Source organism: Cygnus olor, chromosome 6 (genome assembly GCF_009769625.2).
Source record: "Cygnus olor isolate bCygOlo1 chromosome 6, bCygOlo1.pri.v2, whole genome shotgun sequence".
In the NCBI taxonomy this organism is placed as follows: domain Eukaryota; kingdom Metazoa; phylum Chordata; class Aves; order Anseriformes; family Anatidae; genus Cygnus; species Cygnus olor.
The window spans coordinates 7,137,663-7,165,495 of record NC_049174.1 but is presented as its reverse complement, the minus strand read 5'-3'; the positions used below and the strand labels follow the sequence as shown (position 1 = coordinate 7,165,495).

Sequence of the window (27,833 nt, the reverse complement as noted above, 5' to 3'; positions counted from 1 at the left end):
TTTCACAATGACTTGTTTGAGGTGCTTCCAGTCACACACAATCCATTTGCAACAGCTCTTCAGAAATCCCCCAGTGCTTCATCACACCCAAAGTGAGTCCAAGCTCTCAGCGCAAAGCTGCCTGAAACCCAAGCAGCTTCAGCCTTTCCAGTGCATCACTCAAAAGCGAGATCCTGGTTGTTTTTTGAGAATCCCAGATGCGTGGTGATTGTCCCTCCTCAACGCAACAGAAGGGTACTGCTTCCTACCCTAATACATTGCAGAGCTACCTACTTAGGTCTGGATCTCACTTTAATATCCACAAAGCCACCATTTTAAAGATGTATCATGCCCGTAGTGAGACCACACAAACAGGTATGTTTTGCTGCAAGTCTGTCATCCAAAAAGAAAACAATCCAACGCCCACTGTCCAGCATCCCGGCTTATCTCAGCTCTGCTATGGCACTGCAACAACACAGGAGTTGTTGAAAACTGCAAATTACAGATTAATTTGCACCTCTCAACAGCATCTGCAAAGTGCAATTAGGAAGCCAATTTTTAAACTGCCTGCTCTGACCATCCTTATCTTGATTAGTTTATGATTAGCCAACAAAACAAAGCAGCTAGCAATACCACTTGCATCAATCTGACAGACAGCTCGTTAATAACTGTGTCCTCTGGGTCCCAGAGATGATTTGCAGCCAACATATGGATACAGTGGATATGCTTTGTAAGGAGAGCTAGTGGGCTCTCCACCCACACACCTCCTGGGAGTTTTTCCATTTGCAGCAACAGCATCAGCAGGCAGAAATGGACCTGGAAGGCTCACTAACCCCTTCTTCCACCTCCCTGCAGGACTGAATCTCCCAGGGTCATTCCTAGGAGGTGCTGACAGGGACCACCATCCTTAGAAACTTCCCATGCAGGAATCTACATCTCACTGCTCTGACTGCTACAGAGTTGCCCCTAATAGCCACCTTTAGTCTTCCGTCCTGCAAATTAAGCTTGCACCTCTTTGTCTTAATGGCATGGACAGCCAATGCAAGAGCTCTTCTTCCTTGCAGCTGTTACTTACGTATTTAAATAATACCCCAAACCAAGTCATTGCCTTAATTCTCTTTCTGATCTTCTCCACTCAGTTTTTGTTTGCTCATTTGTTTGTTTTGTGATTGTTCTTTAGATAAACTTACCCTGTTGCCTTTGATGCCAAAGCTGAACTTCTTGAGAGTCTGGCATTAACTTCGATGATGTAGTACTCCAGGGAAGTTGGATGCAGAGCAAACTGGATATTGCACTCTCCCACAATATCCAAATGTCGGACAACCTTGATGGCACGATCCCTCAGCATCTGAAATTCCTCATTAGCAAGTGTCTGGCTTGGAGCCACTACAACAGAATCCCCTGTTTGTCACAAGGTAGCAGAGAAGAAAAATGAGAAGCAGTTCAGCAACAGAAAATTCTAGCCACATAGGTCACTTCCTTTGCTAACCCATTGCCAGTAATGAAGTTATCACAAACATTCAAAAGTGTGGATGCAATGAAAAATACAGATAGTCAGAGTCCCAGAACTGGATTTTGGAGAAGCCAAACGCCATCTTAGGAAAAATGAGATCATGGGGACAGGTTCAGCCTAACAATGTCTGTTTTACACACTAATTGGCTGCATCAGAGACCTGAAGAGCATTTCTAGAGCCCACTTCATCGACACATCTACATAAACTACTGCATAAAAATAAACAAGAGCAATTTCCAGTGAGCCACTCTATGCCCAAGCCTACCTGTGTGGACTCCCATGGCATCGATGTTTTCCATACTGCAGACAGCAATACAGTTATCAACAGCATCTCTCACAACTTCATACTCTATCTCCTTCCAGCCAACAACTGACTTTTCCACCAGAATTTGGTTAGTCATTGCAAATGCCTAGGAATATGTTAAAAAAAAATGAACAGTAGAAAAGAAAACTTTGTTAGATCACGCTTTGTTACACCTTGTTAGAACATATTCAAGGCTTCTGTTCTTCTCCAGACATCCCAGGCCAACATGAAAATTGAAAGATGAATATAAGTGAAGTTCATAGCACCAATGACAAGCACTCCATGCTTTTCTTCAGAAAAAAATCATTAGCTTTATACGAAAGGCACAGAAAATATTTATGTGATCAAATGGTTAAAAAAGCAGGGCATTTGGGCTCACAATGGCATGTAAATAACAAATAGGAATACAAAAATATCTAAGGCTCCAATCACACAATAGACACATGCTTTTGTTTGTGCATATAGGCAGCCCCACGGGATATTCATGGGAATTCAGTGGGATAACTCTGCAGAATGCTAAATGACTAAGTGATGGGAAGTGTGGGTGCCAGCAAACACTACTTAATTAATAGCACTAATAATGTTGCTTATCACTGGCATACTAACCAGAAGCAAGATTCGTGATTTATTCTGAAACTAATCTTGCAAGCACTCCTCAGCACAAGAGACAAAAATGAAAAATACAGTTTGTTGGTAAATGAGCATAATCTAAGTGAATAAATGGCCTTAATATTAGCAGATAGAAAACATTAATCACATCTCGCTTAAAAACTTAGAAAGCAACAGGCACATTATCAATCCATCCTTTAGCAAAGCTTCTTCTTTTAATGCGGCACATGAATCAGTTTTCAGCCTCGTCCCCTCTGCAGTCAGCTCAAGCTGTTATTCAAATGCTACCCTTAGGACAGTTGCCAAACTCACGCACAAGAAAAAAAGAAATAGTTTGAAGAGTGGCACTTCACCCAGTCTAAGGAGGCACTGAATTTGTGGTGATGTATCAGGAACACCTAACCGTGCTTGTAGAACAATCTATGCTTCTCTTCTGGTACTGTCTACTGCCTCCTCTCACTCAAACTGAGCTGATGCAGGAGACACGAACTCAAGGCCAGGTTACTTGAGCTAGCTGTGCTGTGAAGAAATACACCCACAGGTGTTCAGTTGTCTGAACCTGCCCAGAGTCCAGTGTTTGAAAATCTGGTTCACAAAATTACTGCAGACCATCTCCATAGCTGAAATGGGAAGACGAGTGTTTCTGCTGGGCTGCTGAAATGAGAAACTAAAGTTGAGCTAATCCAAAAACACCCAAACTGTTTTTCACTGTCAATTTTGAAACATGGTTCTTCATTCAGAATGCTAAAGCTCTCAGTATCAATTTTGAAAGAAATGAAATTCTTTAAAGTAAAACAGAATCAGACTTTTAATAAAAATAAAGTTTCAGAAAGACCAAAATTTTCCTAAAATATGAAACTGCTCCATTCCTAAAATTTTACAAAACCAAGATGCTTATGAAAAGCTATTGCTTTACATTTGTTCATGGAAAAATGGAGATGTTCTGAACCAGAAAGGATAAAGTGCTGATCAAAACCATGTTCTCTTATGGAAAAAGATTTTGATATAAACCTTCCAGACAGCTGCACTCACAAGCTTTCTGGATGAATTTCTGCCTCCTCTAAACAGAAGACCGTGTGTAAGCTTGGGTGAGTGAAGTGTTTCCAACCTCAGCCATCAATCCATAAGATAGGGTTACAGTATCCGCTGCCACCTCCTGCATCTGTCAGTCCTGTCCACTGAGCCTCCCGGGGACAGGCATTGCCTAAGCAGATGTTTGCTAAACACTATGTACACTGGCCCCAGAATTTGTTTGCATGACAATAGTGTAAATGAGAAAGAAGAAAAAAGCTATCTTCACATACAGCTCTTAAAGCCATCAGCAATATTTCTTCCTAGAGATACATGAAAGATTAAGAAGGTTAGAAAATCAGGAAGAGAGAAAAACAGGAATTTTAAAGACATTGATGGAGACTTATTTCCTAAAATTCAGGATTTGGGGCCGGAAGAAAAAAGCATTTTATTTTTTTTTTGATCTTCCCAAATTATTTTACTTTTCACGGCAAATTTAAAGAAAACAATCCCAGATTTCCAACAGAAAGTTGTTTCTTCACAGCCAAACACAGCTGGTAGATGTCAAATTATGAAGAGCATCATCCCATTAAATTTTTACATCAGCTTTTGACTTAGAAAAATACTTTAGACTGAAATACAATAGAGGCCCAAGTCTCTCAGCTCTTCTGACTCTGACACTACATTATCACTGAGCTCTTCAAAGTTTCGACTTCCTTGACATCTGTCATGTGCCATTCACTCCTGAAAGCAGGTGAAAATAATTCACTATGATTCTTCCCAGACTAAAATTGCTGAAACACTTGCTCAGATGAAGACTAGTTTAACCATTTTCATTACCCAAGTCAGTAGCAGGAATTACAAAAAAAAAGAGAAGGGCATTAGAAGGAATCAGGATAACATTTTACAGGTAAGATGAAAGGCAGGGTATGTACAACTCCAGTATCTGTGACTATCAGGTGAATACCTATTAAAAAATAAATAAAAATCAGATGTCCAGACTAGTCCTAGAACTTGCAATCGCAGACTTACCTTAGTACCAAGGTCCAGCAAACTTTCCTCATCAGGACATATGCCTGACCCCAGACCACCAAGGGCATAAGCAGAACGTATCATGACAGGGTAGCTAATCTTCTCAGCTGCCTTCAAAGCATCTTCAATCTTAAAGGAGATGGGAATACATTTCAGAGACAATGAGAACAACTCAGATAAATAAAGTCAACTAACTCAGGTTACTCTGATAACTGGAAATCCCATCAATAAGACATTCAGCTGTCTGAAGACAAAATGAAAAGAACGATGTTGGCATTTTAACATTACTTTGTTCTGCCCAACAGCAGAAAAAATGGAACATGGGCTCAAGAAGGTGACTTCTGTCCTCACCGTGGCCTTCCTCACTGATTTCTCGTGTCCTTACCTGGTCTGTCTTCACAGACTATAGCATCGAATAACCCTTCCGACAGACATCCTGGTTTGAGACTGTTTCCTTCAAACTCAAACATACCTTCCACTGAACTAATTACTTTTTCACACTCTCAACCTCAAGAGGGATTTCAGAACTAGGGATTTTTGAGGACTTGAAATCCTAAGCCTAAATGGCTTGTATAAGATTTAAAAAAAAAAAAAAAAGTGGCCACTGAAATTTTCTAAACCTTTGTACTGTCGCACAGAAGTCACCCAACCCTAATTTACTCTTCATTTCAATGGATAAATTAGATTAGGCCTTCCAAGTGCTTAACTGCATTTTCATCCATTATAAATCACTGCGAACCAGCACCAATCCCCATGAAGTGCCGATGAAAGTGCACAAGCTACAGTATCCACAGTTGTATTTAGCTTTCACTGAACAAAACTAGAAATATTTATTTTTTTTAAATAACTCTGGCAACAATAATAGTAATCACATCTTCAAAATTGTCTGATTTACCGATTCCACTGCAAAGCTAGGAGCAATCTTTTCATTTAGCTCAGTCAGTTTATCAGAAAAAAGCTTTCTATCCTCTGTAGCCATGATGGATTCAACTGATGTACCTAGGACCTTCACACCATACTGCTGCAGGACTCCTTGCTTGAAGAGTTCCACTCCTGCAGAGCAAACAAAGCCACAGCTTTGAGGGCTGATGGTAAATGAAGAAGAAAGCGTTCAGAAGATATCTGACTACCTGACCACTTGTCTGGCATCATCAACAGATACAGTTATTATTCTTTGTCAATATTAGAACTCAGAACCATTACACAAACATCTCTTCCCTAAAATCTAAGAAACACTGGATTACTACTAAAGTTACTGCTTGGCAGTCATCTAAGAGACAAAGCAGTACAGGTGGATACTGTTGCAAGACGGTTAAACGAATCACAGAATCACAGAATTGAAGGGGTTGGAAGGGACCTCAAAAGATCATCAGGTCCAACCCCCCCCGCCAAAGCAGGTTCCTTAGAGCAGGCTGCCCAGGTAGGCGTCCAGACGGGCCTTGAATATCTCCAGAGAAGGAGACCCCACAACCTCCCTGGACAGCCTGTTCCAGTGCTCCGTCACCCTCACCGTGAAGAAGTTCTTTCGCATGTTGGTGCGAACTTCCTGTGCTCTATCTTGTGGCCATTGCCCCTTGTCCTGTCCCCACAAACCACTGAAAAGAGGTTGGCCAAATCCCTCTGTCTCCCACACCTCAGGTATTTATACACATTGATGAGATCTCCCCCTCTCAGTCTTCTTTTCTCCAGGCTGAACAGACCCAGGCCTCTCAGCCTTTCTTCATAGGGAAGATGCTCCAGGCCCCGTATAATATTTGTGGCCCTCCACTGGACTCTTTCCAGGAGATCCCTGTCTTTTTTGTACCGGGCAGCCCAGAACTGGACACAGTACTCCAGGTGAGGCCTGACCAGTGCAGAGTAGAGGGGCAGGATCACCTCCCTTGACCTGCTGGCCACGCTCCTTTTAATGCACGCCAGGATCCCATTGGCCCTCTTGGCCACCAGGGCACACTGCTGGCTCGTGGTCAACCTGTCGTCCACCAGGACCCCCAGGTCCCTCTCCTCAGAGCTCCTCTCCAGCAGGTCGTCCCCCAGCCTGTACTGATATGTCAGGTTGTTCCTTCCCAGGTGCAGGACTCTACACTTGCTCTTATTAAACCTCATTTGGTTTCTTCCTGCCCAGGTCTTGCTGAATGGCAGCACAGCCTTCTGGCGCGTCAGCCACTCCTCCCAGCTTTGCGTCACTGGCGTACGTGCTGAGGGCAGACACTATTCCCTCATCAAGGTCGTCGATGAAGATGTTGAACAAGAGTGGACCCAGCACCGAGCCCTGGGGAACACCGCTAGTCACAGGTCTCCAGCCGGACTCTGCGCCGCCGATCACCACCCTCTGAGCTCGGCCAGTCCTCAACCCACCTAACTGTCCACTCCTCTATCTCACGCTTTCTCAGCTTTGCTATCAGGATGTCATGGGAGACAGTATCGAAAGCCTTGCTAAAGTCAAGGTAGATGACATCCACTGCTCTCCCCCCATCTACCCAGCTGGTGATGCCATCATAGAAGGCAACAAGGTTGGTCGAGCACGACTTCCCCTTGGTGAATCCATGCTGACTACTCCTCATAACATTCTTCTCTTCCAATTGCTTGGAGATGGCATCCAGAACAAACTGTTCCAACACCTTTCCAAGGACAGAGGTGAGACTGACTGGCCTGTAGTTTTCCGGATCCTCCTTCTTGCCCTTCTTGAAGACTGGAGTGACATTGTCTATCCTCCAATCTTCAGGCACCTCTCCTGTTCTCCAGGACCTTTCAAAGATGATAGAGAGCGGTTCGGCGATCACCTCTGCCAACTCCCTTAGCACACGTGGATGCATCCCATCGGGACCCATGGATTTGTGTGCGTTGAGCCCACTCAGACACTCCCGAACCACTCTCTCATCAACCAGGGGGGAGCCCTCCATTTCCCAGACCCTTTGTCCTCCCGCCAGGGTCAAGGAGTCCCGGGGGGGGACTAACCTGAAGCTAACCTTTCCTTTTGATCTCTGCCTGCATGGTCTGAGTACCCCCAATTCAGCTACGGTAACCAAGAGATGAGCTCCCAGAATGGTTTACTTTTAAGTACTGAAAATAGTGATTAGATGCTACGTCCATAGCTTAGCAATTACTCATTCTGCCATGGTCAGCATCTCTGCCTGTGCCTATAGGCAACACAACAGAGACACAGGTCTTGCACATTTGCACATGAGGAGTCTGCTGAACGTGTGGTGAGAGCAATGAGTTGGCCAGCAAGGGCTGCCGAGGCATCTGTACTGTACTCACCGCAGTTGAGAGCTGTTTGGCCACCCATGCCCAAAATTAATCCATCAGGGCATTCTGCCTTGATGACCTCCGTGACAAAGTGGGGAGTGATGGGGAGGAAGTAGACAACATCAGCCTGCTTTATGCCAGTCTCATTGGTCTGCACTGAAGCAATGTTAGGATTCATGAGGACAGTTTTCACATTTTCTTCCTAAAAAAATGAAAATCTGCATTAAAGCTAGGTAGGCCTACATGGAAAAAGAGCTAACAGCAGCAGCAAGGACAGAAGGCGTTCAACAAGCAGCTCCATCAACAGCAGAATGTAGAAAGCCTGGTTCCTCATGATATTGTGTGCACTAAAAGATAAACTCTGCCTCTATATGCAAGAGGAAGGTTAGCCAAAACTTTATAACCTTTTTTCTCTATCACAGATGAGAAACTGAGATAAAGAGATAATAAAGTTTATCATGTTTCCTGCTATAACAGTAAGAGGTTTACAGCTCTTTCAGCTGCAGATGCAATTTCACTACAGTTTGCTCAACAATGGAAAAGTTTAAGACAGAGCCAGGCAGATCAACTCTTCTTACTCTCAAAATATCAGCGCATAAAGAGGAAGCCAACCAAGTTTGGCTAAAGAGGCCAGAATATGGTCATGCTTAAAATAAAAAACAAAACCCAACCAACCCCCAAAAAAGCCAACACACCAACCACAGGCAGATAAAGAGCAACACATTACTGCTTTGTTGAAAAGACGTACTGGGAAGCACGCCTCATTTTTATGGGAACTCATTATAATCTCCAACAATGTCTGGTAAGGCAATAAACTTCTACAGATGAATAAACCCTTTACAAACAAAGCTAGCTATGGATGCAAAATACATTTTAAGAGAAATATTTGACATATAGGAATAGTGAAGGCTAAGAAACAAGACAGGAAACCTTCAGAACAAACAGGAACTGTGATCAGAAATAAAGAAAGGTAAGAAGAAAGAGGAAAAGAGTTGGTAGATTAAGTCAGCCACCGTTCCTCAAGCAAGTGGTATGGAAGAGTTGCTGGGACTGGTACAGAAATTACTATTTTTCTTCTGTTCACAGAAAGCACAAGAACATTCTGAGATTGCTTGATCCACTGGTTTGGGGAAACAAATACACAGCTCACCTGGAGCAGTGAGATTCTTACTCAGTGCTCTCTCTGATTACTTATTTCAGTTACTGGGTAACATTTCTTCTTCTTCCCTTGATAACTTAAAATACTGCTTTAAAGACTGACTGTAAATTTCTGTTGATGCTTTTTTTTCCCCAAGAAAAGTTGGATTTTTTCCACTGAACAGAGAACTGTGCTTTCCTTGAAAATGTGCATAGCCGGGAAAGGAATAAAAAGAAAATCCTTACAGAAAAGATTTCAGTTTTAGACTAAGGACTCCAAACTGGGTAGTTTTCTTGCAGGTGCTGAGGGAGAAGGGTAGCTCACTGACCATAACATTCTTCTCTAATAAATACGCTCAGAAATTCATAGCTATACTTCTGCTGCAACGAACAGGGAGGGGAATGGTACAGCACTTTCCAATAAGCTGGTGTATCTGTGCATCTCAGCCTTTTCTTTCCTACTTATCTGGGGCAAGGTGTCTTAAGGACCAGCTGGCAGTGATGAGGAACATAATTAATGAGCAGAATTAATGCCCACTGTGCTAAGAGAGAAGTTTTTACTGATATCACATCCCCAGGCCTAGTTATTTGGGATTCTAGATTTTAATCCACTTGCTGTTTGCCCTTGTAACCCTTTCCTTCAACTTCTGCCTTTTTAATTTTCCTTTTTTGTTGTTGTTGTATGCACATAACACTATGCACAATGTCCACCCATCCTAGCTGGAGATCTTTATCACAACTTAATTAAAACAGCAAATTAATAATGGAGTCTTCCTGAAGTATTCTTCCTTTTGTGCAATAGCCACCTGTACACAGAACAGTTGGGAGAATCGCCAGCCCAAGTAATCACGAAGATTTTTCAGATGACCACGAGCCACGCTCCGCTGTTCACAGATGCTTCCTGGCCTCCCTCTCCATAGTTTGTTCCTGCCTTCAATGAACATTCTTGCAAATACAAATTCACCGACTGGGGCAGCCCCAGCTCCATGGGGTCTTACTCTAAAAAGAGGCACACACGTAACTGTGTAGGACTGAATGTAAACTGCAGCACCTTCTTGTAAGGACCTGGCATCCAGCAGACTAGGAAGAACAGCAATGCATAGCAGAGTGAATCAGAACATCCAGCAGTGAGAATCAATATCGATTTTTTAAATGAAAATAAAACTAAGATGTCTAAGGGGAAAGAAATCTCTTTTTTTTTTTTGTCTCCTGTTAATTGTCCCTGTTCTCTCCCATCCATGCTCTGCAGCTTTCTCCTGGCAGCTACTGACCAACTGCCTTCTCTCCTGCATGCAGCTGTAAATCACACTGCCAGAGGCAAGGTCAGGAAGAGCAAGCGTTGCTGCTGGAATGGCTGATTAGCCTGCAGCAGATCAGAGCAGCTGGCTGGTGGCCGCAGGAAGGGAAAGAGCACTGTGGGAGGTCAAGCTAGGGAGATTTATCATTAAAAAAATAAAACAACACACACACAAAAAAAAAAAAAACACTTTTTTTTCCCCAACAAACCAGAGCTGAGTTTGAAGGATGAAAGAGAAAAGAAGGGGAAGAAGGGACAGAGAGGCCTCTTGTCCAACCCAGGTCATTATCTGCACTCACCAGCTCTGGGATCCTCCACTCCTAACTTGTCATCATCTTGACAACATGGACACTTCAAGCTAGCAGCCAGCAATAGCAATACAGGACACAAAGCACATACAATACAAGATGTGTTGTAACATTAAGACCGATGCAGACCTACCCCAGACTGTATTTAAGATTACTGTAATTGATTTTTTCCCCTTTGCTGACTCCAGGGTCAGCACGGGAATAGAATGGCCCTGACTTTAGTTAGCTTCAGTGCAGATCACAGTAATCACCTTGTCTGAGGGCAGCAGCTATAACTGCTCTGATTCTGTCAGACGGACCCATACAGTCTCTCCTTCTTCAAATTAGGAGAATAATAAAGCCCTCCAGGCTTCAGAAAGGGGACTTCAGAAGTGGGATATTAAGTTTATTGGACAAAAGTCATCCAAAAGGATGACTTTTCATTTATTCCTTTCAAAATTATGAATTCATTCTGGAAACAAAACTTGGCATATGTGAACTTTAAAGCACTCATTCCATTTAAAATAAACACATTTTTTTTGATAAGGGGTTCAAAATCTTTTGCATAATGGTCTTGATAGCAGCCAACTGCTCTGCTGCTGTTATTATTTGTCTGCCTTGCACTGTCAGCACACCACAAGTTTCAGTGATTTCAGCTCAGGTGTTGCTAACCATATTCCTTCTCTTCATTCGACCAGAGTGCAGGACAATATGACAAGCCTGGAGTGATCAGTCACACAACAAAAATAACAAACCATCTGAAGGCTGAAATGGAAACCTCAAGAATGTCGCTCTTCAGTCGATAATTCTGAGTGGTTAACTCAGATCACACAACCAACAAATTCATAAACCAAAAATGGGTAATTTTATTATTTGTTCTGCCAGCTTCCCTGCCCCTGCAATAACAGAGTTGGACAAACATTCACTGTGACAAGGGAAAATAAATTAAAGTTAGCATTTCTGAAGTATCTGTCTCACCTTCATGGCTTTCACAGCCTGAGATCCAGAGTAATCGAATTCCCCTGCCTGACCGATGGACAAGCCCCCGGATCCAAGAATGAGAACTTTGGAGACCTAGAGGTGTGAAACAGTATGGAAAAAGTCAGTCCCATGGTGGTGGATAGCAAAATGAACAGAGACTGTGCAGCACAGAACAGTCTCAAATTAAAAATCTTAAGTTCTAAAAAGAAAATAAAAGTCACCTCCAAGAACTCTGCAGTTTTTACTTGTAAGAATATTTCTACAGGAATTGTCCCATATCCCTCTGGTTAGAGAAACACAGCTTATGCATAAGGCATGCAATACATGTGTTAATTTTATCATGTGCTCATAGACAACCATGCCTCATTTTGGCTGACCACAAAGTCCAGCTGCCTTCTAAGATAGCAAAACTGTCTGAAATTCAGCTCACGCTAGGTATTTCAGACTTCTTTGCCAAGCAACAGGGCATCAATTTATGATGCTGGCACAAGATCTCATGGCTGGATTACCCCTGGGCACCTCCTATACTGCTGTGAGAGCACCTTTCTTGGGAGAACTAGAAAGAAAAATACACAAAATGTCAGATCTTACAAATTTCCAAAAGAAAAGGGAGTCAACAACACAAGAAAAGCTAGATGACTCTAGGACAGGCCTTCTGTACAGGGAGGAATCCTCTGACCTCCATGGCCTGCTTTTTATGCCATTTAGTACGGTGGGTTCAGCAGGAGTCAGCACGCTTCTAGCCTTACTGACAGGCAGGAACAAAGAGCATCTGTGCACTGACCTCCACTCTAGAAGCTGCTGCTCCAGCCTTGGGCAGGACCGAAGCAATGGTAGTGCCTTTCCCTCTCTTTACCAGTGAAATAAATGAGTCAAACAGGAACTAGGAAAAATAAACACATGAATTTAATCTCCAAAGTGGAACTAAACAAATAATATGCAAAGAAGGAAAAAAAAACAGGCCATTTGTGAGCTCAAGCTATCAACTCTGCTCCGCTGCCTTCTGAAGGCACATTCATACCACCAGAGAAGAGGGGACCATTATTTATAATGACTTTGCTGTATCTGACAAAGCTGCATTCAAGAAAGTGCGGTCATATCAGGGAGAAAACACTTATAAATCATGTCTGTGAGCTCTGCTTATATATGGCTGGCAGCATAAGGAAAGAGTGTGCATTGAAAGCTAAAATACAGAAAAGCAGATGCTTAACTAGCTCAAGCGAGCCATGTGGAATGGAGTCTGCTACAGAGCTGGGGTCTGAACAGGTGTGTCTAAGTGTCAGCTGTTTGGTCCCTCCAGAGGAGATCCCAGAGCAGCTGTGAGGGAAGTTTTCTCCAGCTTCCATGTGCCTCATCCCACAGGAGAAGCAGCAGCAGGACACAGCGAGGCACGCTGTGACTGCACCTGACTGATGGGGCCCACAAGGGGTCCAGGTTCCCAAATCCATCCAAGCAGTGGAAGTGCACATACTTGGAGAAGCCAGAGCCGAGGGTTGTTTCACATTCTCTGAGATTTACAGGTCAGATTGGTAGGAAACGTCTTGATATCAAGAGATTTACTTGCAGGTTTAATCAACAACATCAAATTAAGATTAAAATAAGCACTTCCACGTATTCTTCCACCTTCTCAAGAAACGCCAAGTGTATTTCTGTTCAGATGCACTTTCTCTGCCTTCCACATCCCCTGCTGCTGCTTAGTCATACTCTGTGACTATGCAACCAGTTGTTATAGAATTTGTGCGAAGTCACAGATGGGGGATTAAAATTTCATTTCACTTAGGAGAACCAGAGTGAGGAAGTGCGAATTCATTTACATAACTCTACAGTAATTATAAAATTTGAAAGTGGAACTAAAATGTATTAGAAAGTTAATGATTTTATTACAAAACATCTGGCTAGTGTTTTTTCTGTAAGATGAAATCCTTTTCCTTTTGCAATCGCCCCAGGTACAAGAGATTTGAGCCTGATCCTGCAAAGCCTTAAGCACTTCAGTAACTTCCAACACACAAATAATCCCACCAGGACTCAAAGCATGCACATCATGTGAATGGAATCATTGATCCAAAGCACACAGAAGTCAATAGACGCCTTGCTGCTGATTGTAATTAGCTGTGGATCAAGCTAAGCAGACACAAGCCTATGCATGACTGGGTCCTCTGTGAGGATTCTGACTTCTCTGAAAACAAGATTTAGGACCATCGACAACATAAATACTTGTTATTGTAGCTGATACGTATCTGCACTCCCCGGGCCCCCTAAAAGCAAGCCCAAATCAATCCTCATACAATACCTCTGTGTCTGTAGGCCCGGGATTTGCATCTGGGTAGAACTGTGCTGTGAAAATTGGTCTGGTCTCATGCATAATTCCCTGCGGGAATAAAAACAATCATCGTAGATGACTCTTTGCAAGTAGGCAAGAGAGCAGAAAGCCAGATCTTATCCCTGTAAGCACTGAAGGCCAAGGGGCTGAGATGTTTATAGTGGCTGCCAAATTGAAACCTGTTTCATGCACAGTCTTCAAACTATGTCCTACTTGAGGAGCCTTACTATGGAGCCTTTTGCTCTTCTGCTCATGTTCCAATGCGTGCATTACCCACTGAGCTGTGCGTGGCTGAGAAGCATGGTAGAGACATCACTTCCATTACAGTAGCAAACCCTACTAAATTGCATGCACTTAGCAGAACAGATAGGTTGGTCTCCCTCCAGAGGGGATCCCGGACCAGGCAAAGAAGCAAAAACATGCAAAGCAAGTAAAAGATCACTTTGAAGAAGGCTGTTTCACTGTTTTTACTGCTCTGATCTGGCTGGTGCTGTTACAGAAGAAAGAAATTTTGGTCATGCTCTTTATATTTCCATAACTCACTTCAAATGCTGACACGAGGCCATGCCCTGGGTCATTTGCAGGCCTGTGACGAAGTGGGACCACTGCTCTGGATGAGCAATGGTATGAAAGACCTAAGCTGAGTTTGGAGATGGTGCTTGTATTTCCACTTGGAGCCAGGCAAAACAAATCTCTCATTTGCATGGCCTGACAGCACCAGGCAGTGCAGTCCACTGGCAGACTACATTGTAGCTGTCACTGCTCATGGCCCCTGATTCCAGATGGAAGAAACCGAGGTTCTAAGAGAGAATCCCGGAAAAAATAGCTCAGATATAAACCTGTTACCCTCACGAATGGGCAAAGGAGCCCCAGCAGCTCCTACAGAGTAACAGTGCCATCCCGGGCTGCAGGGATAAGACAGGGATATGAGATGAGCTCCTGCCCACAGTAAGAGTTACTGCCCTCAGAGTAAAGAACATCCTGAGTCTGCCACATTTTCCCTGAATGCTCATGTTATTTCTAGTTCTGTACTAACACCTTTTCAAAATATATTCACTCCATGGCTTGTCAGTATTTAGAAACCTGTGCTGGCTCTGTCCAACTGTGTTGTGTCAGGTCGGTCACAGGAAATGTTTCTTCTCTTCCAAATAGAGGAATGCAGACTGCAGAGGAGAGCCCATCCAGTCCTGTTCCTGTTTGTGCACCCCATGCTAGAACTGCAATGTCTCTTGTCCCTCTCCACCATATGGACAAATCTATAAAGGTTTAGGAGCCTGATGCTGCTTTGGGGGTTGCAGAAATGCTTTGTTCAGGTCACATAAAAGAATATCATGCTTCTAGATCCAGAAGAAGCATGTCCAGCCTTACCACCTGATTTAAGCAAAAACACCATGACATTTGTCCCCAAAATTCAGCTAAAGCAAGCATGAAAGGCCTGAGAATGGAAGGGTTCAGTGTGCCAACACAGCCAAAACAAAGTCACTTCAAAAACTGAATGACACTTGTAAATCCTTTGTATTAATACCTTGTTTGGCAACATTTGTCTCTGCTTAAATACACCTGCAAGGACAAAGACAACACGAAGTGATGAACAACAATCTTACTCTCAAACAATCAGCTGGAAATTACTGCTCCTTGATCCTGCAAAGTATAGCCGGGATATGCCAGAGCAGCACTGTCCATTCTGCCAGACTCAATGTGGGGCATTTATACGAAACAGAAGACCCCTCCACACGGAGCATTACTTGGCATGAGGCCTCTTCATCAGATCCTGTAAATCGTTCTCTAGAGGCAGTTACCTGTCTCCCTCCTGATCTTTAGGCCTTTGGATTCTATTTACATTAACAAAACAAATCAGACTCCAGTAATATCCCTTTTCTGTGCAGTATAAAACAGAACTGACACAACATTACAGTGGCACAGGCTAGCACCCTTGCAGTGTGGAAGTCACAGAAGTTAATAAGGCAGCACTTCCAGGGAAATCGTGAGGTCACTGCTGCAGTCCTACGCGTTGGGCTAGCATGGACAGAGATAATGGTTCACCCCCTTTGGGGCTGTAAGGCAGGACCCCGAGTAAAGGGCCATGTCATCAAGTTTAGTTTTGAGGACTAATTGTAACCTGATAGCAAGCTTCAAGGAGGGAAAATAAAGTGAGACAGTCTTTGTTTACTAGAGGCTGCTATGCGTAGCTATCTAGAAAGCATGCACTCACCTCATTTGTTTGATCATTGGCATTGACAAAGAGAGGTTTCCAGCCAGGTGGGAGGGTAGAGCTGTCGATGGCATAACCGTGGTTCTGAGCAGTGATGACGGCCTGTCCATTCACTGCATTCAGGACAGGCTGGTTCTGTCCTCTGAAAGAGAAAGGGAGAAGGAAAGGGTCACAGAACAGAGGACAGAAGTGCTGGATATGTCTAAAAGCCACAATTAGGAGGGACTCATAGCTGAGGAACTATACATAGCAGTTCAGCAGTAGCTGTTCAAGACTGGTAGCCATTCTCAAAATGATAAATCCTGGGAGAAACTTTGCTGTCCTTCAGTTTGGTGGGGGACCAGTTACTCAAACTCAATGAAGCACCTTCAAAAAAAAAAAAGCAATGCACACCATGGCAGTTTAAATTAAAGGCAGATGAGAATGGCAAGAATGAAGAAATAACATTACTGCCAAGCTAGCTCCTGTTAAGGCACTTTGAAGCAAAGCACTGCTGCTGTGTGTGCAGCACTGAGCTGGTCTGTCTGGGCCCCGGGGAGCAGACGAGATGCCGTACCTGTTGGCCATCTGCATCTTGTAGGAAGTAGCTCCGGCTGCTATTCCAGTGATCACATGCCCCATGCTAATTCCAAACAGAGGCTCTGGGCGATTGCTCTCCAGCACCTGTAATGAAAAGGTTTTCAAAAGCTATTGGAGTGTCACTGTTCAGCACTTCCAGCATAACCCAAGCTACGCTCCTAGCCCTGCTGCACTTCCCTCACAGCAGCCACACAGCCTTTGGGAAGTGGAGAGGGGAAGAGTGGAATGCAAGGCTGGCAACAGCCTATAAAGGAAAGATTCCTCCTCTCCTCAGAGGGAAAGCTCAGAGCACAGCTTGGTGTCTCGGTCTACTCAAGGGGAATGAGCAAGGATGCTTTACATTAAAGCATGACATTATTTCAAATGGGAGCACTGTGAAATCAAGGCTCTTCTTTCACAAGGTCACAAAGGTGCTGAAGGACCAACTGTTTAGACCTCAGACACTTGGAAAAGAAGGCAAATAAACATGAAAAAATGGCCTGTGGCTATCATACTCTACCTTTCTGACACTCTGAATCACCTCCTGGGCATTCATCGGATCCCCTGGACCTCCAGAAATTACGAGGCCATCATACTCCATGCTGATAAAATCATGGTCCCATGGAACCAGATGTACTTCGGCACCTCGCTGGGAGAAAATCAAAGGGAAAGACAAGCAATGAGGGGAGCAAAGGAACAAATGAATGCACGTCTGCAGGCTGAGTTGGGATTTCAGCCGTTCCCTTGTCAGGAACGATAACGAGGCTATTATTAATTATGTCCAGATTATTTCCACAAGCCTGCTACGATTTTTCATCTTTGAGCCACCTCAGTGTTTGCCAAGTATTTTTGAAATTCACTAATGAGATCAAAAGTTAGTAACTGAATGCAAAAGAGGTGTGTATACACAAATAACACATTCACTTTTACACATTGCATTCATCCTAACTGCTAACACAGGGCTTCTCAGCCTCTACAACATGCCAGCAATAGTCCTGCACACCTAAAAGGGGATGAACATACACAGTAACTAGAAAACAAGTAAACCTTGTGCATCTAGAGAATAAGAGGACACCACCTTCATTCCTCCTGTACGGCTAGAGAAGTAAGGACTGCTTCATCTCAGTGCTAACAATAGGAAAAGATTTTCAAAGAATCCTAGAATTAAAGAATCAGTTTGGCTGGAGGGAGCTCAGGAGGTCATCTGGTCCAATCCCTGCTCAAAGCAGGGGTGACTTCCACTTTAGGGCAGTTTTCAGCATCTTCGGGGACAGACATTCCACAACTTTTCTGGTTCCCTGTTTCAGCCATTCACCAACCACTCTCACTGCAAAATTCTTCCCATTTATTCATTTTTGACAATGTTGGGTTGGTTGTTCTTAAGAGACAAGGCACCAGAGCTTCTCTAAAGATCATCTTTCTGGGATTCCTCAAGGCTGAAAGGTTGCTGCACAATTCCTCTTCCTCACCCCCCTCAATACCATGCATCAAATTCAGAAAACACCTCACAGTCCATAAAAATCATCCTAAAAACAAAACCACCTGTACCTCATTTTAGGAGGGAGACTGCTACTGGAATGAATGTGTCCAGCCGAAAGGAAAGCTACCAAGTACAGGCAAGGTTCTTATCAAAGCAAAACAGGAAATAAGGATATAAAGCACTGACCTACCTTTACCAGCAGACGAATAATGTTGTACTTCAACCCACAGTCAACTGCTACAACTTTAATTGGATTCCCTCTGCCATATACCTTGACTTCCTACAAAAAGAAAGGCCATGCTGTAAATGACAGATCACCTCCTGCCCCCCAAAACACAGGGAAGGTGAGCAGCAAAATAACTCTTCACCAACATGCAGCAACTGGTGCTTAACAGTCCACTTACAAAGAAATCTCCAGAAGTACCACACATGTTAACACTTCATATTTTCTTTGTTAAAATAAAAGTTACAATACCATTTTATATACTGTTGATTACAGCAGTAACAGCAATCCCTAAGAAACCACTTGTTTCCATAGCTAATGACAACCTTTTTTCCAGTGTTTCACCTCATTAGCAGTGAAGTAGCAAGTCAGTTCTCACAGATCATTGCAGCCCAGTCGAATTGCCAGATACATGGGGAGAGGTTTCCAGCTGAAGGGAAGTCATCGTGCTGATGCCAGTGGAGCAAGGCTGCTTCACGACCACCAGCTGTGGCTCCATCACATTAAACACAACCCTGAGCCTCCAGTCACAGCAGGACCAAAGCACGGCGTGGCTGGATATGATATATTCTGCGACAGACCTCCAGTGGGTGCCACTGAGCATCACATATGTTCATGTGGCACCAGCAGTTGTACACATCAGACTACACTTCTGGCACCTTCTCTTCCAGCTGTTGTTCCCATCCCACAAAGTAAATTGTCACTACACATCCCCTGCCTCTGGACCATTTCAGTACACCCACTTATCCTTCCTGGTTGCAACCAGGATGGAAGATGATGGAGCCAAACCACCATCTATTTTATGGGTCTTGATACTGCAACATGGAGACATTGAGAGATGGCTCTAGCACTGATGTTGGGATCTTTATGGACAGCTTCTTTCTGACGCCTGCTGAATTATTTTACTGGTTATACAACTGCAGTTAGTGCCAGCATGGGATGCCGCTCACCAATAAGCATATAAGGCAGCCTTCTACTTTCTAAAAGCAAACTCTGTGCTTACCTTCAGCTATTCTCAGCTCCTGAAAGTTGATATTCATAAGTGTACTTTATCTAAAGTGTCCTTCCTCTTGTGCAATACACCACTTTTTTTTTTTTTGTAAGCTAAAAACTCCCTTTTAATCGGCTTCCCTGGCATTCAAATTTCACAGCTGGGCCCCTTTATGAAAAGATGCTAAAGACCATTCCCAATATGCCATGGTGCTGGTGACAAACAATCTTTTCAAGGGAGATTAGGACCAGCCAGAAGGAAAAAACATCCCCTCTACAGGGAGTAGAGGATGAAGTTTTAGCAGCATATTACAGTCCCTCCCCTTGTGTTATCCTAATTAAGTTCTTGTTTTAATTGTTTTCTTCTCAAAAAACAAGAAGAGACTTTTAAAGATGGAAGCAAGTGCATGTCCTGTGTGAGGACGTCTCGGATCATCATCAGGAGTGACTGCCTGCCGTTTCAGGAGCAGAGGTGAAAGAGCCGGGGTGCGAGAAGCCATCTCCCTTTTGGGGACTCCTCATTTCCTCACAACACCCCTACTAAAAAAAATCTGTGAAACACTATGAACCAAAGATCTCCCTCAGATGTTCTCCTTGGCTGTTCTAAGGGCCAGAGAGAATTGTGGAACAAAACTTCTTTGAGTTATTTTAATTGCCTCCTCCTCAAAACTTCCCCCTGTCCAATTAATTAGGCTATGATTTGTTAACACCTTTCCCAACTGATTTTAGGTGCTGCTGTCTTCACAAGCCTTCCCCCACTTCTCACACTTACTCTTCCTCTGTACTGCAGAGCACTGACCCCTACACCTGGTCGAGAGTATGCCTACGCAGAAGCTAGACCAGAAACTCAAGCAGGGAACTGTTAAAATATATTCCTTCTAAAGCCAGAGGATTTCCCTCATGTGGTCACAGCACAACCTATAAAAAACTTCCCAGTCTGAGAGGATGATGCGGGAAGGTTCTGAGCCAGCAGTCAGGGAGAAGAGAAACTCCTGCTGGCAACAGTCGTGACAGCAAAAAGACTACATGGGACTATACGTGTAGATAGAAGTGACCTATTAGTTTCAAGCGTTTAAATACCTCTCATATGCTCCACGACCCCGAACATCACAGGCACCAAAATAAATCTCCAACAAAAGTTCCTGCAAAACACTGGCAGTTTTCTACATTCCCTGCCCTGTATAAGTAGTGTTAGTCTATAGAATCTATATCACTAATACCTAAAGATGTGGGGGACAGGAAGAAAAAAATAAATGATTAAAATCACTCCAAAGGTACAACTGATGAGCAGGTCTTACTGTATTCTGATTAACACAAAAATAGCTGTTTAGAAACAGATAGATTATCCTGGCCAGTAACTACCAACACTGAACAGCTTACTTCATTGTCAGCTTCATTTGTGATGTTGCTTTTTAAGCCTACAAAATGAAGTTATAAACATAATAAGATCACCAAAGCTCCGTTAATCTTATTATATCGCCTTTTAGAAGCCATTTTCAGCATCTTTAGAGCAATTCTGTCTTAGTAATTGCTGAGTTTAGCATCAGCAACCTTACCTATTGCTAAGTTACTGCTCAAAATGACTTCACCTGCATCTTGCAATTACAGATCACAAACACCTCAATAAGCAACTGCCATATTTCCGTGTAGCAACAAGGACCTAACTCAAAATACAGTGGAGGCATGACATAAGTTGGCGAGATCCCTGACTTGCAAGGCTGCCTGTGCATTCCAGTAGCATTTCAGGTAACCTGTTAGTATTGTAAATCCAAGCCTGGCTTCAGGCTTGCACTTCAATTTCCCACCCATGCCACTCACACATCAGCTTGTGTGAGGAACTGTACACAAGCAATTATTTGCAGAGCTCTTCCACAGCCTCAGTGATCTTAAAGGAATTGCAAGCATCACAGTAAGCATGGAATTTGCAAATGGGACTCATGCTCAGTTGTCACCTCAGTCAATGCACCTATGGCACTCTATCCTATAATTAAAACCCCAAAGGGTCCACGATTCAAGACATTGATCCTTGCATTGGTAGAAGAACTGTTACCATTTTTAGTGTAAGCCTGGTTTACTATGACCTGGTAAGTTACAGTGCTCTTCTCAGCTTGTGGTTGAGCACAGTTTGCATGTCCTGCTAACAGGAGTACAAACATAGCTGCTGTTCAGTTCACAGCTATACAAAAAGCAGCTAATGCCAGCAATATTAGAGCCAGGGAACTCCTATGCTGGTCTGTTTTTGAGGCCTACAAATACCTTCTGGAATCACCTCAACAGAATTATGCCTGAGCACAAGCTATCAAATGTGAGCTTTCCTGAAATTCATTCAAGTAAAGCAACCTTTCTTTTGGTTAGTTGTTTGAAAGTGTGCCCACCACACCAGGTCTAACTGTATCCCCAATACTTCTCAGTCCTGTCTTCGGAACAGACAGTCCCCTGATCAGAGCACTGTTCAGAGTACATCCAGCTCAATGTAGCCTATTTTACAGCTTCAGCACAGCACCTAGTAAGCCACAGGGACCATACAAGGACCATGTTGAGGTCACAGCCCTCCAAAGCTCTAGAAAGGTGAATGGTTTAAAAAAGGTCCCCAGATTGTTTAGAAAAATTGGATGATCCCCAGAGCAAATGGGGAGCAGTTAGTACCTGTAGTGCATAGACCTGGGACTAGAAAAAATTCTCACCTTTGTTGAAACTTCTGCAATTAAGTTCTGCTTATTTGGGTCTGCAAACTCTGTGGGTTGACCTTCAAATTCAATCTTCCCAAGTACTGTGCCCTGTGGAAATACACCAGTAAACAAAGAAGCACAAGTAAAGAAGCTGTGAACACTGGGGCAAGGTGCTGACAGGCACAGCAACCTGAACAGCTGTTAGAGATGGTTTCTTGACAGCTTATAGCCACCTCCAGCATCTTCAGAAGTTTATGATCCCTTCCTAGTATTAAAAACAAATTTCAACATCCTTCTTCTGAGGAGAGGCAGTGCCACCAGTAAAATCTGTAAACAGCTTGGCAAGCCGTCTAATAACAGTAAAACAGGTTGCCTTCCAAGAGGATCAGGTTTCAGATCCCCAAATAAGATCTGGGAGTAATCCCCAAGGCAGTTTGCAGCTTTTTGGTTTTAGACACCCACTGAGAGGTCTTCAGCCACATACTCTGGATAGCTATAAGGCAGCAGAGCTGTAAAAGCAAAGCTGTGTGGGAGGCAGGTCAGCACAGCTGTTCGCTGAATAATCTGTTAAAAAAAAAAAAATCACCTCCAGCAAGCTCTGCTCTTTACTGCTGTTATCACCTCACAGAAGCTAGGACACCCTTGATCTGCCAGCAGCACATCCTACTCTGTGTTCTGTTCATTAAAGTTCAGTGGAAAAAAAATCCCCATTTTGGCTTTGCTCCACTCCTGGAATAAGTGGGATTAACCTAGGGTTAAACTCTTCTCAGCATGGGGACAGGGTGTGCAATACAGAACTTTCCAAGGATGGAAGGGGATGGTGAAGCAGAAGAAGTCAGTGTTTTGTGATAACTCTTAACATATCACACCGTCAAGATAAAACACACGACATTCAGCTTGCCCTGTGAAGGCTGGGACTGCTCATTGGCTTTAGTGATGCTTCCTTGAGATACTTCCATGGTTGGTCATACTTGAAGTATCCTTGCCAGCTTCTTAAGACAGGGAAGTGTCATGACCTTGCATTGCCATGTGCACTATTAAGGGTAAGTTTTGAAGACAGATCTTAACAGTGACTGACATTCTTCGTCACCTTGAGGTGGCATCTTACACCACAAGGTGCTCCAAACTGCTTTGTGTGCATCACAGCCGAGCAAGTCAGCATCACCTTAAAGAAGTCAAGTTCTTGGGAGCCACAGAAACTACCGAGTGCCACTGCGTAGCCAGTCCCGTAAAAGCTGATGACAAAGCCCTAAAGCCTTTCTCACTAATAGTCTGTCTTACCTTGCCACTGGATTACTCAGCCAAATGGTGCTCTGCATTTATCTTTAGAGTAGCTTTAACAAATTGCTGTTCATTTCTGCATTTGTCACAATAAAGCCCTGTTCTCTCCCCCAATTAATATTTCATTCCATGTCTAGTTATAAAGTTTTTGTTTGTTTCCCTAATCTGACTGAGAAGTCTAAGAGACAAAGCTACATTATCCACTATTTTAAAAGCCATAAACCAATACCACTCAGAGTCCCACTATAATGGGCATTACTGCTCTACACTGTCTGATAAGCTACTGGATAAACACTGAAAGCGTATTTACTTTGGATGAAAGGAACATGGATCCATTAAACGGTATGTCTCAAGAAAGCAGAAAAATGTATTGCCGTTTTCCATTGCATTAAACTGCACTTGTCTGCTGTCTGTAAGAGCAGGACAAACCCTTATCTTCCCATCAGAATTCATTTCCACAAATATTCCTCTATTCAGGCTGGGTCATTCATATTTTGGTTGTGGAATGAATGGGGGAGTGGACTTGCACTACAGATTGCAGACTGGTCAACTGAAGAAAAGAGTAGCTTCAAATAATCCGTTACAAAAGAAAAGCCTCCGAGGCACAACAATTTACCTTCAGAACAGCTTTGATCACTGAGCAGATGTGAAAGTACCTTAACACCACCTTCCATTCAGTAACATAATCGTACTGATGTCCTTCAATTGTCAGCTCTCAGAAACCAGAGAAAAGTAATGGCTATTAAAAATAATGAAAGGTTTCAGTCAAAGAAAACCAGCCTGAGTTAGGAATCCAGGTTAGGTTAACGTAGCCATTCCTTAAGTCTCTGAGGGACCGGAAAGTTTCCATTGACCAAAGCTGGTGCTGTCTATGAACTAACATGCACAAGATATCACAGAATTTTTGCCATCTCTGTTACTACCTGAGGCAACAGGCAGGTGACACTACTACCTGTTGTGTCTGACACAACTACCAAAGGAGTTTCATGTACATCAGCACGTGCTGGTTCACTCTCATGTGGAATAAGAAACACAGAACCTTTGGAAGAGCATGGGGATCTGAGCAGCACCTGAGGTCAAGGCAACCCAGCAGTAGCATTGCTACCTCAGGTTTGCTGCACTGTTAGAAAAATGTCCCAGAAAACAGCAAGGTTAATGAAACTGAATCGAGGGAAGGGGATCATACCTTGTCACGAATTAATTTGGACAACATTCTGGTATCGATCCCATAGAGAGCAGGCACCTGAAGAAATCAAAAGAGAAATATAAGTTAGAGAACAAGCAGCTAAGGCACATGAAGACAACAGCCAGACCACTTTGCTGAGAAGAACGTGCCCTTTGTTAAAGGGCTCTGGCTCTTAGCAGCTCTATTGCCAAGGCTGCCCCACTTGCAGTTCTTTACCTTTCCTCCCTACTCCCCACTCATAAATAGCTTGGTTCTTCAAGACTTCTAGTTTCTGCACTAGAAAGCTCAAAATAAAAAGCTTATATGGCAAATATTGGTCTCATTTCTGAGCCACATTTTTCCTTCCTCCTGAGCACCTAACCCTCCCAGCTGTTACAAGTCAGTTGCACTCTACTGGCATATCCTCAACTCCCGCCGCTTCGAGTCAGAGGGTTTCCTGCAGCTAACAGCTCGAGGTTACCACTGTGGCAGTCACTAGGAGCAGCAGTACAGAAACATCTGATGAGATGCTGGAATATAATTGAACGTGGATTGTTTTTTTATTAAGAACCAAACATCCCCAAAGAACCAGAGAACTAAGGAACACAGAACAAGCCCAGTACAGACTGGTGAAGACATCTCAAGAGAAAAGTGGTTAGCAGCTCAAAGCTGGTTGTTCTTTCCCTTGTTCCCAGACACACAGGCCTGTTCTCTTCACGTAGTTATCCCTGGATTTCTCACCTTTTCTTCCTGCAACCACTCCCCAAGACTCCTTGCAGCCTGCCAGTGACTGTACTCATTGCTGTAATCCAGCACCAGCAAACCTGAAACCTGCAGAGAGAAGAAATGTGATTTTGCAGTGAAGAATCACTCTGTACTAGCCGTGTGCCTTCTGGTACATTCATCCACTGCAAACCATATCACGTAAGACACAATGCCAGGCAGACTTGGTGTGGCTGTTCTGACAGAACAAAAAGACAGCAAACCTGATACTGCACAGTGGGAGAGCATAGAAGAGATACCAGGCAAAGGGGTGAAGACATCAGCAGCTTGTCATTAATGTACCCAGGCCATTTTAATTATGAAATCCATAGAATAGTGTGGCTTCCAAGTAACTAAAACTGCAAATTACATTGAAAGAAGAAAACAGTTCTTGTTAGAAAGGAAATGGAAGTTTAAGACAAGACAAAACATTCCATTTTGATTCATTTTTTTAAGAAAGCTTTTCACTTTCTTAGTGACATTTCATTTCAAAAGTCAACTTCATTTTCCAGTGGAGTTAGATAGTTTATAAAGGAGTCATTTCACCTCAGGACAGATAAAACATTTCACTGGCTCTGCAATTACACGGGTTTTATTTCATTTTTCAGTACTGCCACAACAGCGTGGACACAGTCCTGATCTTAGCCCATGTGCCCTGTCACCAAAGCACAAACTAGTTCCTGCACTAGTAAGGACAGCCTTCTTCACACAGGTATCACCTCCCCTATTTGTGGCAGAACAGGCATATGGAAAAGAGTTTCTACACAGAGAAACTTCTCATTCTTAACAGCATTTGCTCTCCCTGTGGAAACCAGTCCTGGACAAACCCAGATAAATATGAAGCAGACATGAATGTGAGGAAAAAAAGAGCCATCAAGGGGAGCAGTTCACAAAAACTGTGTCATTTGTACCATTGAGGGGAAACACACCACTTCCAGACAGCGCATAGCCAGATGCAGAAAGCACAGTGATTACCTTTTGCCAGCATTTCTCCAGAAGACAACACCCAGAGGAAGAAAGAGAAAAGTTGAGTATCTTTGATTTATTTTAACTTCTATGAGGTGCCAGTAAATTCTTGCACATGCGCACACACATTCACACACTCAGGCTGCTAGCACCGTCCTTCGCTCAGCTCCTGCGTTGCCACCATTACCTTGATTCCATCGGACTCCAGAAACCTCCTGAGGCCCATTTCGTCCAAGGCAGCTGTGTCAGGCACCCCACTGTTCCCAACAATGGGGTTAGCCAGAGTAAGAATCTGTCCTTTGTAGCTGGGATCTGTCAAGGCTTCAGTGTATCTAGATGAAGAAGCAACAGAAGAAAAAGTATGTTGTTCTGGAGTTGAAAAGAAAATAAAAGAGCCAGTGAGAGGACAGCTTTGATTTCTCATATGACAAAAGACAAAAACAGTAGTTATGTGAAAACATCCTTAGTAGCAAGCACACTTGTGAATACACCTCATCTTTGCTATCTGCAATTAAGCATTTGACACCAAGAACAAGGAAAGGCTTTTGCTTCTCCTGCTTCATCGAAGAAAAGCACGAGAGCTATTCGACTCGGACCCCTTACGATTTAACATATCGCTTGAACCACAGATGACAGCTGGGGCTTGGCCATTCCCTGGGCACCCCATGCAGCCACTGCTTTGTCATCACCATCCCTTCCTTCCACGTGGTGTAAGAACTTCCCCTCTGAGTAGGGGTAGAAAGCTCAAACTGAAAAGCCAGCTGACAATGCAGTTGTTTGCCCAGTCTTGTTCCCTTCCCCAGCCTGTAGTCTTCAGATGTCTGGGGCTGTAACTGCCCTTTCCACGAGGGAACAGGCAGATTAATTAACATCCGTCTTTTTCTCTGGGCTCAGGGAAGCAGCTACAACCATCCTTACAATTCCTCACTACTTCTCTGGGTTCTTTCCTCCTACCTGTTCTGTCAGCAAGCTCTGTCAGGGCACCAATTCTGCAGCTTCTCCCAGCACAGAGGCCTGACATCCCTTCCAGGCCATCTCCTGGATCCCATCCACGGGACACCCCACGTCCCACCTGACCAGATCCCTATGTGCTTTGAAGGCGGTTTATGTATCTCTGAAGAAGGCAGGCTGAAGAAAACGCTTTGGGATTCAGCAGCCCGTGCTTGTCCCATAGCCCCAAAGCCCTCATCTTTAGCCAGAGGAAGAAGCCCCAGAGACTGCAACTCTATTCCAGCACCTGCCTGAGCACTGTTCTCAGCAAGGACAGATCTACAAGTGCAGTGGAACATCCTCCTGCAACGGAGGACTGAACCTAAGGTTTTTGGAATTTAATGGAGGATCAAACCTACAATTTTTGCATAGTCTACTGGATCAGCTCTTGATCCAGTGGATCCAGTTGGTCCTGTCTCACTTTCAACCCCAAGCAGGGTAAATATGTTCTACTTACTCATGCCCCTAATTCTGCAGCTTCAATGTGAGCAGCCCTTCACTTTCTCCCTTACACTCTAGCATACTGTTGCACCAATCTGTTAAGCATTTGCTGTCTTTCTAGTCAAAAGCAGCTGTAATTTAGAAACAGATGAACTTATCCATATAGATATTAAGCCAAATGCATCAAGACACTGCAGAATGAATCTGCCCTATACAAAATATAATTTATTATTGTCATCACTGATTAAACAGTACATAACTGGCAACTCCAGCCATCTACCAGATATCAGCAAGTCACAAGAGACATTTTTATGGTGCTTTGGACTTACTGCCAGCAGATTAATTGTCAAACACTGGGAAACTCTTCACAAAACCCGGAA

General features: G+C 43.6%; 1 protein-coding gene across 2 annotated transcripts in view; it reads right to left on the bottom strand.

Annotated features, from left to right (window-relative positions):
- The window catches only part of CPS1 (carbamoyl-phosphate synthase 1), a 93,321-nt gene that overhangs the window by 54,510 nt on the left and 10,978 nt on the right, over positions 1–27,833 (bottom strand). For both annotated transcript variants that reach the window (XM_040561827.1, XM_040561828.1), the window contains exons 3-18: positions 26,210–26,354; positions 25,036–25,125; positions 24,316–24,372; positions 21,864–21,956; positions 18,157–18,246; positions 17,007–17,135; positions 16,485–16,591; positions 15,929–16,070; positions 13,687–13,764; positions 12,181–12,279; positions 11,394–11,489; positions 7,707–7,896; positions 5,344–5,501; positions 4,449–4,577; positions 1,758–1,902; positions 1,170–1,380 (exon numbers count right to left, since the gene is read on the bottom strand). In XM_040561827.1, the coding sequence (XP_040417761.1) occupies positions 1,170–1,380; positions 1,758–1,902; positions 4,449–4,577; positions 5,344–5,501; positions 7,707–7,896; positions 11,394–11,489; positions 12,181–12,279; positions 13,687–13,764; positions 15,929–16,070; positions 16,485–16,591; positions 17,007–17,135; positions 18,157–18,246; positions 21,864–21,956; positions 24,316–24,372; positions 25,036–25,125; positions 26,210–26,354 (1,959 nt within the window). The remainder of the gene's footprint in view (positions 1–1,169; positions 1,381–1,757; positions 1,903–4,448; positions 4,578–5,343; positions 5,502–7,706; positions 7,897–11,393; positions 11,490–12,180; positions 12,280–13,686; positions 13,765–15,928; positions 16,071–16,484; positions 16,592–17,006; positions 17,136–18,156; positions 18,247–21,863; positions 21,957–24,315; positions 24,373–25,035; positions 25,126–26,209; positions 26,355–27,833) is intronic.